The 18,626-nt window shown below is 47.6% G+C and overlaps 1 protein-coding gene across 2 annotated transcripts in view; it reads right to left on the bottom strand.

The window, feature by feature from the left end:
• The window catches only part of LOC120879289 (triple functional domain protein), a 151,105-nt gene that overhangs the window by 33,536 nt on the left and 98,943 nt on the right, over positions 1-18,626 (bottom strand). The window contains exons 23-26 of one of the 2 annotated variants that reach the window (XM_040262248.1): positions 12,259-12,551; positions 10,573-10,743; positions 7,889-7,984; positions 124-272 (exon numbers count right to left, since the gene is read on the bottom strand). In XM_040262248.1, the coding sequence (XP_040118182.1) occupies positions 124-272; positions 7,889-7,984; positions 10,573-10,743; positions 12,259-12,551 (709 nt within the window). The other variant, XM_040262249.1, reaches the window with a different exon arrangement.

Here is an 18,626-nt window from a genome sequence, read left to right as displayed (position 1 = left end):
CTCAGCAAAGAGACACTGGGTCTCCTCTCCCAACTCAGAGAGGAAGCCGGGCCACAGCTCTGAAGACAGCAGGGCCAGCAGGGGAGCCCCCGAGCGCTGACGACTAGAACACTGGGGTCTTACTGGCGTCTCTTTAAAGAGCTGGACTTCCTCTCTTCCATCTCATCAATGGGCGAGGAGGAGGACAACAGGGAGTTGTCTGAAGGGTTGAAGGAGGGGCTGCTGCTGTCCCCCTGGTCTACGAGGAGCGAGCTGGGACGATCCTCCAGAGCCTGGAAGAAATCAGAGCAACAGTCATGCCTCCCGCCTACACAGCCCAGGAGGCTGAAATTAGGACCAGGTCTCCTACGTCAGAATACACAGCAGGCCTGGCCTGTGACACCGCAGAACCTATGGGTGTGAAATCACCAGTGTTTAACAACACAAGCCCCAGCATTCATCTAAAGACTGAGTAAGAGGGAAGTCAGAATGCAAAGTGCAGTGAATTTCTGTCCATTAAGATATTCTGTTCATGGTTACCAAATAATTAGGAACAAAACATTTGGTTCACATCACAGACTGCACCCATTTCAAATCTGGTCATTTTCTGTTCAGTTACATTCCTGCCCCATGAAAGCACAACCATTTCAGAAGCGTGTGCAGTCAACTCCGTTTGGGCTGGCACACCCCGACACACTGCCCATGCTCCGTGCTGGCGACTATGCAGCAGCATCAGCAAACCTGTATTTTGATTTAAAGAAACGATTTGTTTGTTTCTTGACTATCCATGAAGCCTTGACTCATACTCCCATGCACATAACTCATGTGGCTACTTGTTCACAGCTCTTTCCCTCCCTGGATTTTAGTTCCTGCAGGTGAGCGTTTTCATCGTCAGATCCACTTGAGAACCTCGAATAAATCTGTGAAATGACTACTGATGACTTTTTCCCCTGGGTTAGTGTGGCCAGGATCAGCAAATGTTTACTTTCTTATTGGTATGTATTAATTTTCTTTCTTAATCAGAATTCACAAAGTTTCTAGGGGGTACAGGTGACAGTTCCTTTTTTTAAAATTGAAATATACATGATTTACTGTTGTGTTAGTTTCAGGTATCCAGCAAAGTGATTCAGTAATACATATATATATGTGTTTTACATATCCATATATATGTAAGAGTCTGAAAAAGGATATATGTATACCATTTTTCAGACTCTTTCCCACTATAGGTTATCACAAGATACTGAATATAGTTTCCTGTGCTATACAATAGGTCCTCGTTGTTTATCTGTTTTATATACAGTAGTGTGTATCTGTTAATCCCAAACTCCTAATTTATCCCTCTCTCACCTTCCCCCTTTGGTAATCATAAACTTGTTTTCCATGTCTGATAGTCTCTTTGTTTTGTAAATATGTTCATTTGTATCAGGCTCCATACCTAAGTGCTGTCCTATGATATCTGTTTCTCTGACTTACCTCACTCTGTATGACAATCTGCAGGGCCATCCATGTTGCTGCAAACAGCATTTCATTCATTTTCAATGGCTGAGAATAGTCCATCGTGAGTGTGTGTGTGTGGGTGGTATACATACCCACCCACACCCACATATATGTGTGTGTGTGTATATATCTTCTTTATCTATTCATCTGTCAATGGACACTTGGGTTGCTTTTATGTCTTGGCTATTGTAAATAATGTTGCTATGAACATTAGAGTGCATGTATCTTTTTGAATTAAGAGCTTTCATCTTTGTTGGATACATGCCCAGGAGCTAGACTGCTGGATCATATGGTAGCTCTATTTTTAGTTTTTTAAAAAACCTCCATACTCTTCTCCATAGTGGCTGTACCAAATTACATTCCCACCAATAGTGTAGCAAGGTTCCCTTTTCTCCACACCTTCTCCAGCGTTCAGTATTTGTTGACTTTTCGATGATGGTCGTTCTGAATGGGGTGAGGTCACACCTCAGTGTAGTTTTGATTTCCACTGAAAGAGATGGGAATACCAGACCACCTGACCTGCCTCTTGAGAAACCTATATGCAGGTCAGGAAGCAACAGTTAGAACTGGACATGGAACAACAGACTGGTTACAAATAGGAAGAAGAGTCAAGGGTGTATATTGTCACCCTGCTTATTTAACTTACATGCAGAGTACATCATGAGAAACGCTGGGCTGGAAGAAGCACAAGCTGGAATCAAGATTGCTGGGAGAAATATCAATAAACTCAGATATGCAGATGACACCACCCTTACGGCAGAAAGTGAAGAGGAACTAAAAAGCCTCTTGATGAAAGTGCAAGAGGAGTGTGAAAAAGTTGGCTTAAAGCTCAACATTCAGAAAACGAAGATCATGGCATCTGGGCCCATCACTTCATGGGAAATAGATGGGGAAACAGTGGAAACAGTGTCAGACTTTATTTTGGGGGCTCCAAAACCACTGCAGATGGTGACTGCAGCCATGAAATTAAAAGACGCTTACTCCTTGGAAGAAAAGTTATGACCAACCTAGATAGCATATTCAAAAGCAGAGACATTACTTTGCCAACAAAGGTCCATCTAGTCAAGGCTACGGTTTTTCCAGTGATCATGTATGGATGCGAGAGTTGGACTGTGAAGAAAGCTGAGCACCGAAGAATTGATGCTTTTGAACTGTGGTGTTGGAGAAGGCTCTTGAGAGTCCCTTGGACTGCAAGGAGATCCAACCAGTCCATTCTAAAGGCAATCAACCCTGGGTGTTCTTTGGAAGGAATGATGTAAAGCTGAAACTCCAGTACTTTGGCCACTTCATGCAAAGAGCTGACTCATTGGAAAAGACTCTGATGCTGGGAGGGACTGGGGGCAGGAGGAAAAGGGGACGACAGAGGATGAGATGGCTGGATGGCATCACCGACTCTATGCACATGAGTCTGAGTGAACTCTGGGAGATGGTGATGGACAGGGAGACCTGGCATGCTGCGATTCATGGAGTCACAAAGAGTCAGACACAACTGAGCGAATGAACTGAACTGAATGATCAGCAAGGCTGAGCATCTTTTCATGTGCCTGTGGCCCATCTGTATGTCTTCTTTGGAGAAATGTCTATCTAGGTCTTCTACTCATTTTTTGATATTGAGCTGAATGAGCTGTTTGTACATTTTGGAGATTAATCATTTGTCAGTTCACATCATTTGCCAACAGATGACAGTTCTTCTAAAACTCCCACAGTGACACAGCTGGACACATAGGTGATCAAGAGGTATGTAAGCAATGTAACTGGGGAAAGTGTGACACACTTCTCTTCAAACAAAAAGCCTGATGGAATTTACAAGAACACTTAATATTTCCTACCAAATTAAAACCTCTAATACTTGTCCTGTTTCTCCATAAGAGTGACAGGCTGAAGCTGGTGTCATCACTAAGCCCAGCTTTGAGGACACCAAGTCTGTTCCTGCAATCTTGTTCATCAAACCCATGGAGCTGTGCACACACACCAACTCCTGCTCTCAGTAAATGAAAAAACAGTTAAGGAACAGGGCTTGGTGAGGAAATAGCATTCTTATTTTTAAGTAAACAGCTCTTGACCTTGACTGGAAGCACATGTGCAGAGCAGGGCTGGGTCCACGCATGCGGGTCCCAGAGGCTGATCTCGGACAGGAGGTGGGAGGACGCGCGGAGGGAGGAGCAGTGCTGTCTGCTGCCCAGATGTGCAAGGAAACAGCTGAAGTGCGTTAGATTTAATGACGGTCACTTCAACGGTGAGGAGAGAGACAGGAAAGAAAAGTTGCAGAGGGCCCTGCACACAGAAGAGGGGTGAGGAGGCACCGGACTTCATGGACATCTGTGAGGGCCCCTCTGGAACCGGCAGCTGCATCCATGGAGCATGGAGACGCCCCAGAGGTTGTGGACACATTTGTGCTGTCCACTCCCAGCCACCCAGCGGCCCCTTCTGGCAACCGTGCTCGAGTAAAATGGCACGAGCGCTGTCCCAGAACAGAAATCTGATTTGGATGAATTATTTGTGAAGGTCTCTGGGTTCAGTGGGTTTTTGTGGGTAGGTTCTTATCAACTTTCCCTATTCCTTAAATGAAAAGAGATTATCTATGTAGACCTAACTCTTCAGAGGGCTTCCCGGGTGCCTCAGTGGTAAATAACCTGCCCACCTACTGCAGGAGATCCAAGAGACGCAGGTGTGATCCCTGGGTTGGGGAGATTCCCTGGAGAAGGAAACGGCAACCCACTCCAGTATTCCTGCCTGGAGAATCCCATGGGCAGAGGGGCCTGGCGGCCCATGAGGTCACAAAGAGCGGGAGGCGACTGAGCAGAAGCACCCGCGACTTCTCTGAGGTTAATATCGGTAAACTGTATTTTCTTAAGAAACTGCCCATTTCATCCTAGGTTTTCAAATTTACTTTCAAAGAGGTGAATGAGGTAGCGTGTCATGATTATTTCAATTCTTGCCGATCTTTTCTTCATAGATTCTTATTTTGTGAATCTTGTTTTTTTGTTTTTTGGCAAAGATTACCTGAAGTCAGTATGCTTTGAAAAAACAAATCTTTGGTGTTATTTATTATTCCCTTTTTCTGTTTTCCAACTCATTAATTTCTGTTTTTAGCTCTGTGAATTCAGTCTTTCTGCTTTCTTCCAAAAACAAATTGTACTGTTCTATTATCTTGAGTTAGATGTTTGTTTCACTTATTCGTATTCTTTCTTTGGTTTCTCTTTATATTCAGATCAACGAAGAGAAGAAAGCCCCAAGTCAGGTACAATCCCTGTGGCTGTTGGCTGCCGTCACCCCTGCCAGCCCCCCCCCCCCCGCACCGCCCCCGCTTCCCTGATCAGGAACGTGGAGGTGGAGGGAGAAGTGAATTTCAGGGAAGGGCTTGCAGGGTGAGGATAGCCAGCTCCTTGAACAGATGGTACAACAGCAGGACACCTTCTCCCATCACCTCCCCAGTCCACTGCACACACAGCTTTGGAGGACTAACAATTCAGTGTTTCAATCTGATTACAAAGTCACGACAGCCTAAGAGATCGCCCGCAGGAAAGCAAATGAGGGGGGTGACATGGAGCCCATGAGCCGTGGCGCCCGTGAGCTGTGCAGGAGTAACTCAGCGTCATGGGGAGCAGACGGTGGGAGGGAAGGATGTTCAGATGATTCACCAGCAGTGTTATCAGCAGAAGCAGCTCTCTTTTGAGGATTAGTCACAGGACACCAAGGCAGAGCCATGCTTCCCTTGAGCCAGAAGAGGGCGGAGTCTAGATTACATTCCATGCAGAATGAACGAGCAGTGAGTCCACCATAAAAAGCATAAATGTGGTTCTCCAATGGGGAGGGAAGGCACAAGTTGAGTGCCTGGGTGGAGGGAGCTCGGCTGGAGCTTATCAAATAGCACTGGGTTTACGAACCCCACCTTCCAGCTGAGAGGCGGAAGCAGACAGTAGGAGAATCTGAACCTACATCTCTGCTTTCAAACTCACGCCCTTTCCACCCTGCCAACAGCTTTATGCCCGTTCACTTCAGAAGAATTGTGAATAGTAGAAATAATTCAATTTCAATGGAGAGAGTTTAATTCTTCAAAACTAAAAAGGGGGAATAAACCACTATGAGCTGAGAGACACGCACAGAACCTCTCTTCATCTGAATTTATGACATGTCAACCTCAACCCACTCACAATGGAATCCTTTCAAACAGCTGCAGAACAATGAATAGCAGGTTGACAGAGTGCTGTCTCATAACATTCCTTGGGAGAACAATTTCAACTATTAGACAAGCATGACTTTAATGACCCTATAACTGATGTGTATAAATGGCTGTTTCTAAAATGTTTAAGGATGCCTGAAAACTCAATTCAGTATTATTTGAGTATCTTTTTAGACCATTAATCAACTTGTTTCTCAAACAGACAGCCAGGATGTGGCTAAGCTCCATTCATACTGACTGACACGATCCCAAATTTCTGACCAAGTGGAGTTAAGTTCTTGACTTATCTACCAAGTCCTTGTAGCCTTTCTGTCTAATGGCCTGTCTAACCTCAAAGCCCACCACCACCTGGCTAGGGGTGGGGGCCAATACCTGTCAGTCTGGATTCTGGATGTAATTCCCATTTGACTGAAGCAACCAGCCTCATCAGCAGCTGCTTAGGGGTGGGTGGGAGAAGACACTGGAGTGTTTTATATATATATATATGTATGAACATAGTACCGAGTTAGTACTAGCTTTGGAAGATAAATTCCTAACTTTAGAAAAGTACAGCTAGCCCGTGAACAATGCAGGGTTGGGATGCTGGCCCTCTGTACGGGGTCCCTCAGTATCTGCGGTTCCACGTCTGCGGATTAACCCACTGCACACTATGCAGTCTCTAGTATTCATTGTTGAAGAAGATCTATAAGTGGACCTGTGAAATCCAAACTCAGGCTATTTAAAGGTCTACTGTATTTCCTTTTATCCAGCAATTCCAGTGCTAAAAATTTACCCTATAAGTATATTTACATGTAATTATAATCACACATGTAATTAGCATGAATATTTATGCAAAAATAAATGCTGTAGTCTATGGGGTCGCAAAGAGTCGGACACAACTGTGCGACTGAACAATTAACAGAAATGAAAATTTAAAATGATAAATCTCTCTCTACACACACACACACACACACACACACACACACACACACATATATATAATGAATTTACTTAAATAAATTATAGTAAACCTCTGTCCCTTATCAGCTGGTCAAGTTTTTACACACTCTGTGTGCCTTGGTTTTCTCATCTGTAAACTGAGAACATGGCAGTGTGTGCCCCACTCATAGAGCTGTCAAGGGGAGTCACAGAGAAAATGTTGGGAGGGAAGCATGTCAAACTGTCCCACAGTGGTTACTCTGGAGAATGGAGTGTGGGAGAGGCTGCGGGCTTTTATTTTAGGAGCGGTGACTTTTAAAAGATGTAGTAAGGTAGTAGGTATACTAGTCTAAAAAGCTGTTACCATTACTGGTTTTTTTATTTCACAGGAAAACTTAAGAAATAGAAATCTAGTGATTTGAATCAGTCAGAAACAACGCATACCTAACCTCAAAGAATCAACATCTGACTTGGGGCTTGTATTAAATGAAGTCACGCTGACCCACTAGGAGCGTGGGGTCACTAAGAGAATAAAACACTGACACAGCAACACAAGCCCTGCAGACCCCAGAGAACGGTCACGGAGGCAGAGCGAGACCCCCAGTGGCACCTGCGATACCAACGACCCACGAGACTGGAACTGACCACACTGGCTATGGCGATGCCAGCACTGCAGACCATGTGGGGGCAGGAAAGGACTGACCGTGGCTCCCGGAAGGTCCCTCTAAGCCCCCGGAATGTCCTGCCTGATGAAGGCTGTCTACCTGGGGGTTCTGGCCTCAGATACAATCTATACTCACTGAGTGACTTTTGGTGGGGGCTTTGGGTCACGTGCTATCTCCAGAGGAGCAGGGGATGAGGGTGAGCCACATGAGGGGTCAACCTTGTGCAAGTGATGGAGCCCAAATAAAAACTCTGACCACCAAGGCTGGAGACTGGGGTTGGGGCCGTGGGGTGGGCGGTGGTGTCCCTTGTTGGTGTTACCCTGCAGTATCATCACACACCGTGCGACGCTGGGAGAGGCTAGCACTGGGCACATAACTCCGTGGGGGGAGAACAAGGGTGGCCTGAACGTGAGCTTCCCGGACCTGTCCCTGCACGTCTTCCCTGGCTGACCTTCACTTCCATCCTTTCACAGGAATGAACTGCAACCGTGGCTTCGCTAAGTTCTGTGAGTCTTCAAGCCAATTATTGAACCTGAGGATCCATCCTGCAGACTAGAGACCCACCTGCGAGGTGACCCCCCCCCAACCCCCCGATGCTCCATGAACCGCGTCCAGCCCTGAGGCCTGAGCCCCTGGGAAACCTTACCATCTTGCTTTTCACGAGTTCCTCGATTGCACTGACAAGTTCGGCTGCGCTCGGCGTTTCGGAGCTGGTGGGGCGGACTAATAACCGAGAAGAGGCCTAGAGAGGAAGTTGAGAAAAAGAGAGGGGGGAGGGGATGCCTCGTGTTAGTCACTGGACAGATGGAAAATTCTCCTGCAAGCTCAGCCTCTTTTTAAAAGTAATTCCAGACCAAAAGACCACGAGTTTGTCTTTGTTTGCATTTATTTAAAGCCATCTTTTAAAATTTACAATATTCTAACATGAAACACTAAATAAGACCTGTCTGGGATACATGTGGAAAGCAGACAGAGTCTGGTTTTAATCTGCAGCCATGTCCCATCAGAATGTTTCTCCAAGAGGTGACTGGGCATGGGGGAGGATTCTAACTTTTTTTTTTTTTTGCAACTGCTGGCTAGGCTACTGGCTAAGGAGGGAAAGATGGAGATCAACAGAAGAGTGACAGGCTTAAGGGCTAGTGAATGAATCCTTCAAAGAATCGGGAACCAAAAACAGGATACTAAAAATGGCTTTACTGTGTGGATGGGGTTCAAAGAAAGGAAGGAAGGAAAGCAAAGGAGCCGGGAGCACTGGCCAGACAGGGAGGAGGGGGACAAGCTCACCATTTTCTGTGCCATCCATTTCCCCAGTGATTAGTGCAGAGGACAGGAGCTCTGTGGCCTCACAAGCTATCGGATGCCATTTACGGCTAGAGTCGGGGTGTACAGGGCGGACAGGTAAGGGGTCTGGGGGAGGGGCTACTGAGCTCAAGTTTCAGTAATTTGCAAACACGCTGTGTTTGCGGATTACTCGCACCGTTAATTTACTGGAAACTAGAAGAGGGGTGTAATATGAACCTTGCTTCATATTAAGGACAGCAGAGATGCATGCGACACACAGCTAGCTGTCCTAACGATGCATGGCTCACAGCAGACACACACAGGTCTATACGTTCACAACGAGGCAACTACAATGTGGAGCCAGATATGCACTTGGTAACACAAATGTTGGCTTGGTCTAATGGAATCTGGAAGATGAGGTGAAGAAAAGAGGGGGAAAAAATTTCAAATGGAGAGGTAAGGAAACTGAGCCAGAACAGACACAGAACACAAGTCAACATAATGCTGCAGTGAAAGTTTACAAAAAGAGAGAACAGAACAAAACAGAACATTAGTCACCAGATAATACTCTCTGGGAACATCACTATCGATTTTTGTAAAAGAAGAACTTCTATGGCTAATACCCAATGAGGTCATACAATAACCAGTAAGTGACCTTAGCAGTTCAGAACAATACAGTGCCATGCACACTTTAAATGGAGAAAAACACCCTCCTGGTTTGGTGAATAGGCCAAGCAGGCCTGGCACCTCACTGTTTGGCTAGCCATTCAGATTTACGCGATTTTAGTTTTCTGCTTTCAGAAAGGTATGGCCTAGAATGCTATGAAACCATGGAGGAGCTCTCAGAGCCCTGCTGCCTGGTGGTGGGTTTGTTCTGGGCAGTAAGAGGTGAGCTTCTCTCATCTCAGGCCACCTTGCCCCCCTGCAGCATGGGGTCTGCGCCTTGGATGACCCCCAGACTCTGGACTCAAAGCCAAGCTACCTTTCTCTGCCAAGACCTACTGCGCGCTGACAGCCCTGGTGGAGGAGGCGGCAGAGTTCTAAAGAGGAGGGGCCTGAGGTTAAGACTGACCCGATCACCCTTGGCCTCAGGGCTGTCAAACACTGGGCTGGGCGGAGCCTGGCTCAGCACCCACGGGCCACCCAGTGAGTGGTGACCGTGTCAGCACGGAGGAGGGAGTCAGGGAAGGAAAAAAGTGAAGACGGGGGAAGACTGATGAAAACGTCTGTTTTACTCAGAAAACTTGGTTTCTGCCGCCCCCCCGCCCCCTCCAAAAAAAATCACCAGTAATGACTTCATAGCGTGGTTTTCAACACCTGCCAGTTTGGAGAAGCAGGCTGGGCTGCACCAGAGGATGTACAAGCCAGTTACCAGGTTTCCTTCTTGGTATTTTAGGGTTCTACCGCTGGGAGGCACAAGGTAATTTTAGATTCTGTAAGAACTCAGGAAAACCCAGAAAGCAAAAAATAAAGGTTTACGTGGCCCGAATACATCCAGAGAGGAGACTCATGACTTTGAACTGACTCCTGAGCTTTGACAAACTCCGGTTTGATCCAGATGTTGGCCGTGTTGGAAAAAAGGGCCTGGAGAGCCATATAGTCTCATCTGAAAACCACACCTGCGTGCAGAGACACCTGACACAGAGAACCAGATGGGCTCGTGTGTGTTTGGGACATAACCACGCACGCAGGCGGGGCAGTGATTTCTCTGACTGTCCACTCAGAGGCTCTGGTCAGGACAGTGAGAAAAATTAAAATGACTTGAAAGGTAGCGATTAGGAAAACATCCATTAAAAATGCACTGAAGGTAGTTATGCAAGCGCACGTGTAGGGGAGACTGCGCGTGTTCCTACAGCCTCGTCTAAATGCACAGCCTATGTTATCTATGCTCTGGGGGTGAAGGCGGGTAGAATTTGGCCTGGAAAACCAGCACGTGTTCCAGACGCCTTTTCACAGCCCGGGTCACTCTCTACGTCCAGCCCTGAGGCTCGGGCACAGGAGTGAACCACTGGGCCCTCTCCTGACTCGGAGTGGCCGCGGCCCCCTTACCTTGTCGTCCTGGGAGTCTGGCTGGAGCAGGCTGTGCTGCTGGATGGCCATGGGTGGCGGCAGGGGCACAGCGTCGGCCCCCTCCTCCCCTTCTTCCTCTCCGCAGCTCTGCATGCCCGAGGACGAGGACTTGGAGAGTGTGCCGCTGCTCAGGCCCTCGTTCCGGCCTCTCTGAAAGCAGACCCACATTCACCCGTGAGAACCTGGCCCTGAGTGTCAGTGTCCGGGCATAGAAACTGAGCCCTTGGGGGTTAATGGGAGATGGAAACTGACAGCAGAAACCAGGCACAAGCCTCTTCCAACCCTGATGGGAACTCTGATTCCTGCAAGTGCGCCAGCTCCGTCGCCAGCCAGCTGGACGAGGGAAGGGCCGGGAGTGTCTGCAAAGGGACTGCCAATGTCAACCGTTAGGCTCTGCACACGTCTCATCTTCAAGAGGCCAATTTTAAAGAAACGTTCAAAAATGTGAACCATCACCCTCCGTTTTCTCTGGTCTCGTATTTCACTTTTTTGTTACTTCTTGCTCAAATAAAACCCCCTGAAATCATGAGAGCATAAAGAAAAATACAATTCATCAAGGTGTATTTTAAGAATGAAATAGTTCATTCATTTTCCCCCAGTCTTACTTTTATAAAAAACTTCAGTTTTCTTCTTCTATTAGGAGGACCCAGTATATTAAACAGACAGATGAAGACATAAATGAATCATACGCTCCAGTGAAAACGCACGGCAAAAACAGGCCGAGGAAAAAAGCAGCAGAAACCACACGTCTGCAAAATAAATTAAACGACACCAACCTTGTCCTCCTCCCCGATTCTCTCTGCCTTTGTCTTTCTGAGTCCCTGGGGAACTGGGGGGATGGGGATTCCCATTAAAAACTCTGAGGGCCCCTCGTTAACACCACATTACTGAAGACCCATCTTGGGAATCATGAAAAAATTCCATTCCTTACAGTATAATTTTAAGGTCCCTCCCCTCCAAAGGAAATTAAAAATAATTCCTTGTTGGCCGACATACATCTCTATTTGATGACATGGGAATAATCCAGTGTTTACTACTGGCTTAACAAAGTAATTGGATGTTTTCTACTCAGGATAAGAGGTCGGTATGAATATACATGAATATAGGGGCAAGTCTGGTAGTGGAAATACGGGAGGATGCAGGCATTCTCCAGTCCTTCCAAGTCTAAAATTGGTGCTTTCCCTGCTGTGGCTATGGAGAAGGAAATGGCAACCCACTGCAGTATTCTGGCCTGGAGAATTCCATGGACAGAGGGGCCTGGTAGGCTACAGTCCATGGGGTTGCAAAGAGTCAGACAGGACTGAGCGACTATCCCTCATTTACTATGGCTGAGTACTAACCCAGAGACTGCTTAGATCATCTGCATCCCGGGGGGTGGGGTGGCACCCCAGGCTTTGCCTGTGATGGAGGTGGGGGGGTGCTAGGGCAGCAGGGCACCACTTTCTCCTGGAGCAGGCAGGCGGTGCCCCCATGCCTGGGGAAGGGGGCTCTCGGTCCTCTGATCTCTTGATCAGAGGCCACACGTGGGTCCCCGACCCCAGCACGCTGCTGAATGCATTTTGTGGGGCTCTGACACCGGTCCTTTCCAGAAACACCCAGAAAACAACTGGACGAGGGTTATTCGCCGGGCCCAGGATTTGGAGGGGAGACGCCGCAGGCCCTGACCTCTTCCACGGTCTCGTCCTGCGGAGTGGCCGCGCTGTCGTCTGAGTCCTTCTGCGAGCCGGCGTCGGCACTCTTGCGGACCTCTCGGCTCTTCTTGTGCTTGTGCGCCAGCTTCTTCACGTGCCCGTCGGCCTTGCCGCTGCTCAGCCGCCGCACCGGGCTCGTCAGCCACTTGCGCAGCGTGTTGCCCGGGCGCTTGGGGCCCGGCGAGCTCTGAGCCCCCACCATGTGGGGCTGGAGGGAGGCCACGGAGGCGGGCGGGCTGGCGTCATTGCTGGAGACGGACAGCGAGTCTGCGGGTAAGAGAGAGAAGCCGATGTGACTGGTGGCCTGGTAAAGAAGCCGCCTGCAGCGTGGGAGACCTGGGTTCGATCCTGGGGTGGGGAAGATCCCCTGGAGAATGGAACAGGGCTATCCACTCCAGTATGCTTGGGTTTCCCTGGTGGCTCAGATGGTAAAGAATCCACCTGCAATGCGGGAGACCTGGGTTCGATCCCGGGGTTGGGAAGATCCCCTGGAGAAGGGAAAAGCTACCCACACTCCAGTATTCAGGCCTGGAGAATTCCATGGACTGTATAGTCCCTGGGGTCACAAAGAGTTGTACATGACGGAGTGACTTTCATTTTTCACTTTCAAAGCCTCTGGAGGTCCCGCTCAGTGCCACTGGGTCCACCAGCATGGGCACTGCCCAACCGAACGCCAAGTTCAGTGACCTCTGGGAGCTGTGCCCCCTGGTTCTGCCCTGGGGGTAGGGGTGTTGGAGGAGATCCAACCCGCGGGTTCACCGATCAAATAGTTCCCGAACTTGAATTTTGCCAGGGATCATTTTTCTCCAGGTGTACTGCGTGCCCCCTCAAAAAAACCTGGGTGACCCATGCTGAAGATTAGCATCAGTACTGTATAGACTCATAATGTCACTATCACTTAAAATGTCACAGACTTCGGAGGACACACTGTTTGAATTATTTTCACCCATTTTCTTGATAGACAAGAACCAAGAAAGAAGGGCTTTAAGAAGAATTTAAAGGAAATTAAAAACTAATCCTGGTGGACAAATATATTAGTTTGACTCACTCCCATTGACTAAAAGTACCACTCAATAAATAAAGTGGAGGCAAACCTCAGAGGTGTTGTGGGTTTGGTTTCAGAGCACCACCATAAAGTAAATACTACAATAAAGTTAGTCACATGAATTTTTGGTTCCCCCAAAATTAGACTGTTCAAGTGTCCAATAGCACGGTCTAAAAACTGCATATACTTTAACTAAAAAATACTTTACAGCTAAAAAAATGCTAACCATCATCTGAATCTTCAAGTCAGTCATAAACTTTTTGCTGGCAGAGGGTTTGAAAATTGCAAGAATCAACAAAATGTGACACACAGACATGAAGTGAGCAAATGCCGCTGGCAGAATGGCTCCCACAGACGCGCCCAATAGTTGCCACAAACCAGCAATTAGTTTAAAAAGCAGGTTCTGTGAAGCAAAAAAAAAAAAAAAAAAAAAAAAGGCAATAAAATGCAATATGCTTGAATGTATTAAAATGCATATGTAGGTGTATGTGTGACTCAGCGTGCATGTGACCTGGTAAATCATCATTGTGACAAACGGCACCCTTCTCGAAAGCTCGGTGTGAAAGGGTAAAAGCTGGCTGGTCCTGCTTGTTCCCAGCCATGAAACACGAATGTGTAGCCCCTGCTCTCAGCCTTAGCACAGTTCCTTTGAGGTGCTGGAGTTGAGACCAACAACCATGAACAAATGCAACAATACATTTAAAAAAGGGATAACTTCAAATAACCAAGATGTTACTTGAAAATATACCCCGATAAACATTCTCATGGGATTTGAAAGTTAAATACAGTCAACCCTGAACTGATCGCTTTTGTTGTCGAACAAACTTAGGTAACAGCTGACATGCAATAGCTCTGTGGAGTGACAGGAGGTGTGACTACACACACAGCCAGGGCTCTGGGAGACCGGTCGGCCCTGTCCTGAGCCCTGCACTCTGGGAGGACACCCCCGCCGTGAAACAGAACAAAACGCCTCTCTTTAGGGACCAGAATGAGGAAGATCATTCACTTTCCTTGTCATTTTCTTCCAGTCTTTCGAAGTCTTAAAAACAATCTTTAAAAAGATGATTTGATACAGACACCTGTTTGAGGTGTATTTACCTCTGCAGCCCTGGAGACCCCCATGTGCTGCAGCTAAAGAAGGGGGTTAATTCCTCCCAATCCCGTGATTATATGCACAAGAGTTGACAGCAGTTTCACACTCGCCCGGGCGAGACAGCGGAGCACCACCATCTGCCTCTGCCCTGTCCCTTCTTGGTTGAGCCCTGCAGGCAGAGAGGGTATAATCTTTTGTAAACAGATGATGCGCTTCAAGCAGGAATGCTCATTCTTAAAACTCTACATTTTCGCAGAGGCGACTTCGGCTCAGAACTAATCAATATAGCGTCTGTTTAAGAAAAAACCCTTTCTCCCTCTGTGTGGGAGTACGTGTGTCTGAACCCGGCTGCCAATGCAGGACACTCGGGTTCGATGCATATATTTTTTATTTATATGTTAAGTGTGACTGAAACGTTCCCACGTCAGCCTCGTGCTCCTCAGGTGCCACAGGGCTGAGGCAGGAGAACCAGGCCATCAAGCTGACCCCATGCCTGCAGTCAGAGTTTCCTGAGGACTTTCTCAGGGGCTGACATAGGACAGAGGGTCCCTGCTCTTGGGGACTCCTGTACCGTGGCAACAGGGAGACCAGGGAAGGGGAGGGTTTGGATGATCCATGTGCCAGATGATACTTTATTCAGCTGAAGTGTTTCTAAGTACTAAATATTACACGAACAAGACGCTGGGCTGGCCCCAGTAGGTGCAAACATATTTCACCGTCATTGACTGTGCTGGGACTCAGAGCCAAGGCTGGTACTTGCCACTGGATGGAGATGAATAAACCCACTAGGGTTTATTCAATAAGCTTCACCCTGGGGACCCACCTTAAGTGCTTTCAATGATCACACAACCATCATTCAGGCAAAACTGTGACCCTTCATGCTATACACGAGTACAAACCCTGGAAGAGTTTGAGAAGAAGGGGAATCAAGTGGAGGGGTCACGGAAGCCTTCCTGGAGGAGGGAGCACTGAAGCTCCCAGAGGGTGGGGGCCTTGTCTGACTTGTCCCCTGAGGTGTGCCCAGGGTCTGGCACAGTGCTGGCTGCATAGGAGGCACCTCGTATGGACCGGAAACAGCAGAAATTCCAGCCCAAATAAACAGAGACGCTGATTCACAGCCTTATGTTCCCTCAGCTGAGTAACCGCACCAGACAGAGAACCATGAAGGTGGAAGTGGCAGGGCCTCCCCAACACGTGGTGAGCCTGACAGAGCTCCGAAATGCCCCAGGAGCCGAGGGAGGCAGGAAAAAGCAGAGGCTGACTCACCAAATGAAACCAAATCAACTGCAGGCCTTAACATTCATCAGCAGAATATTCACACCTTAGAAGTGATGGGAGAGCATATATATAGAGAGAGGGATATATATACCTCACCTACTAGGCCCCTTCGTCCATGGGATTCTCCAGGCAAGAATACTGGAGTGGGTTGCCATTTCCTTCTCCAGAGGATCTTCCCAACCCAGGGACTGAACCCTGTTCTCCTGCATTGCAGGCAGACGCTTTAAAGTTCATATATGTATCTGAGTATCTGAAGTTCAGATATGTATCTGAATCACCGGAAAACTAACACAACATTGTAAGTCATCTATGTAAATCAATGAAAAAATAAATATTAAAAAGAAAATAAACAGAAATGATGGGGACACCACCTAAGCAAACAAACGAAACTTGCACGTGTTTTTGTGCCTAAACGACAGCACTTGGGGATATGCGGCGTGGGAGCAACACAGCGGATACGGATTTTCATGCAGGTGTTGCTGGTTGTAAAAATGGTTCAAAAAGAAAAACAGAGATGTCACTTCTGAGCTTCTCTATGTAGGCTCAGCTGCATAGCATGGTTCACTGCACTTGGAGCAGGAATTTCAAAAGAGATTTTTTTCCTCAGTTGGCAGGTCAAGCACTAGAAATGTGGCCGAGACCTGAGTGGTCCGGCCTCGAGCCAGGAGAAGGCAGAGCTGTCCAAGGTCCGAGCTCACCAGCGCCGCTGGTGAATCGCGTTCCCAGGGAACAGAGGTGCTCTTCTTGAGCTGCTATTTGTTATCACTTAAAGATATTATTTCACTTAACTGGAATATTTATGACTCAGAAATATGCTAACAGCGGTTTACAAACTAAGAAGGAAATTTTGCTGTTTTAAAAATTTTACCTTGGAAAACGATTTCGTTTCAGAAGTCTGAAAATGTGGAGGGAAAGTTTCTTCACCTGTCTCTAAGATTAGCAGGTATTTCTTCTTGTGCAGGTCTGGTTCATTAGTCACAATTCGGGTGATTAGCAATGAAAAAAATAACCCCAAACGAGAGCAAACAGATAAATTCCTTCCCTCTCCAGTTTGTTTTTAACAATAATATTCAATTCTTTACACTGTTGGACACACAAACCCATTGATTTGGGCAAAACTGAGTCTCTTAAGTTGAAAAGAAAAAAAAAAAAACAGTAAATCTTATTTTTTCTTTTCAACTAGAGACTCATTTTGCCCAGATCAATGGATTTTAACAGTCCATTTACGAGCTCTTTACCAGACTGTGACATATGCATAAATTAGGAATTTTAAAACACTTAATAATTAAACTTAAATCGATCATTAATAGAAGGAAATAAAAGTGAACGTTGCTCAGTCGTGTCCAATTCTTTGTGACCCCATGGACTATATAGTCCATAGACTTCTCCAGGCCAGAATACTGGAGTGTGTAGCCTTTCCCTTCTCCAGGGGATCTTCCCAACCCAGGGATCAAACTGCAGGTGGATTCTTTCCCAGCTGACCCACCAGGGAAAAAGGAAATAAAGGGCCTACTATTTTTTGTCATCTGAAGGACAGATTCTGACCACTAGACCAACTGCCCTGATGCAACTTTAATAACGTGTCCTAATGGCATCAAGTAGAACTGAGGTCTCTGATGTGACTGAGCATCAGGTAAGCGTGACACACAGGTGGTCTCCTTGGGAGGCCCCTAATCGCTGGTTTGCACACAGGTGCCTTTCCCAGCTGAGCTCCCAGTGGCTGGATACACTGTGTCCGAAGGTCCTGGCCGAGCACAAGTGCTGCTGGGCAGGCCCCTTCCTCGGAGACCCCCTCTGTTTGCGAGAATTATGAGCGACTCAGGCCAATGACAAGGGTCATCTTGGGGTGGAGGCCCGTGGCCAGGGCTCCGTGTCTCCCTTTCATGACAGCATTTGTAGCCGGGTGACTGTCAGGACGGGCTGCCCTGGTGGCTAGGTGGTAATGAGTTTGCCTGCCAATGCAGGAGATGTGGGTTTGATCCTTGGGTTGGAAAGATGCCCTAGAAAAGAGAATGGCAGCCCACTCCAGTATTCGTGCCTGGAGAATCCCATGGACAGAGGAGCCTAATGGGCTTACAGTCCATGGGATCACAAAGAGTCAGACATGACTCAGTGACTAAACAACAATTGTCAGGACAGGACCGTGACCTCAGACTTGAGGGAACACACCGGCGGGTGCCGGGTTTGGCTGGTTTACAGCTACGTGCCTAGTTAAGCACATCCTTGGAGCCCATAAGTTTCTGTTTAAAAATTAGCGAGTCAGTGAATTGATTACCGGCTGAAGGCTATTTCCCAGCCTGAACTCTCTGATAGCTGTCGCTGACCCCCGTGAACGGTGATGTCCAGACACGGTGCTTTATCCCACCAGCTCTGAGACGAGCTACACGCCACACCTGTTAACTGGGGTCCAGCTCCCGAGTTTGTGAACTGTGTGCTTACAAGACGGTCATCAGAGATCACGGCTGTCCCCGCACTGGCCCGTGCTATGTGGTGTACAGTCAGGCCCGGGAGTGTGTGGTGAGGGCAGGGGGCATACCAACACCCCCCCCCTGCCCCCATGGTGTGGGCAAGGGAGCAGAAGGAGGATGTGGAACTGAACTCGCCTGAGAAATATGATGGAAAACATGTTACTCAAAGAAACCGTACCGTTCCTGTTTCCATCTTCTGTCCCTGTTGCTTGCCTTCCCCTCAACTTCTACTTTCTTGGAAGAAAAAAAAAGACTCAACACTCAGTACCGCTGCCTCTCCACCCTGTCACCACAGTCCACGTCTATGAGGGTGCCCACGTTCCTATCACGCCTTGCTGGGGATATGTCTTCCTCTTTCCAGCCTGGGGGAACTCCGCTGATTCAAGGTCCAGGTGGATAATCAGCTGAGGATGAGGATGTCAGAGGGACTCCAGGCTCATCACCAGTCTAAGTCTGAG

This window comes from Oryx dammah, unplaced genomic scaffold (assembly GCF_014754425.2).
Source record: "Oryx dammah isolate SB20612 unplaced genomic scaffold, SCBI_Odam_1.1 HiC_scaffold_20, whole genome shotgun sequence".
NCBI classification, from domain to species: Eukaryota; Metazoa; Chordata; class Mammalia; order Artiodactyla; family Bovidae; genus Oryx; species Oryx dammah.
The sequence above is the reverse complement of the archived record's forward strand: the minus strand, read 5'-3'. Positions and strand labels throughout refer to the sequence as shown.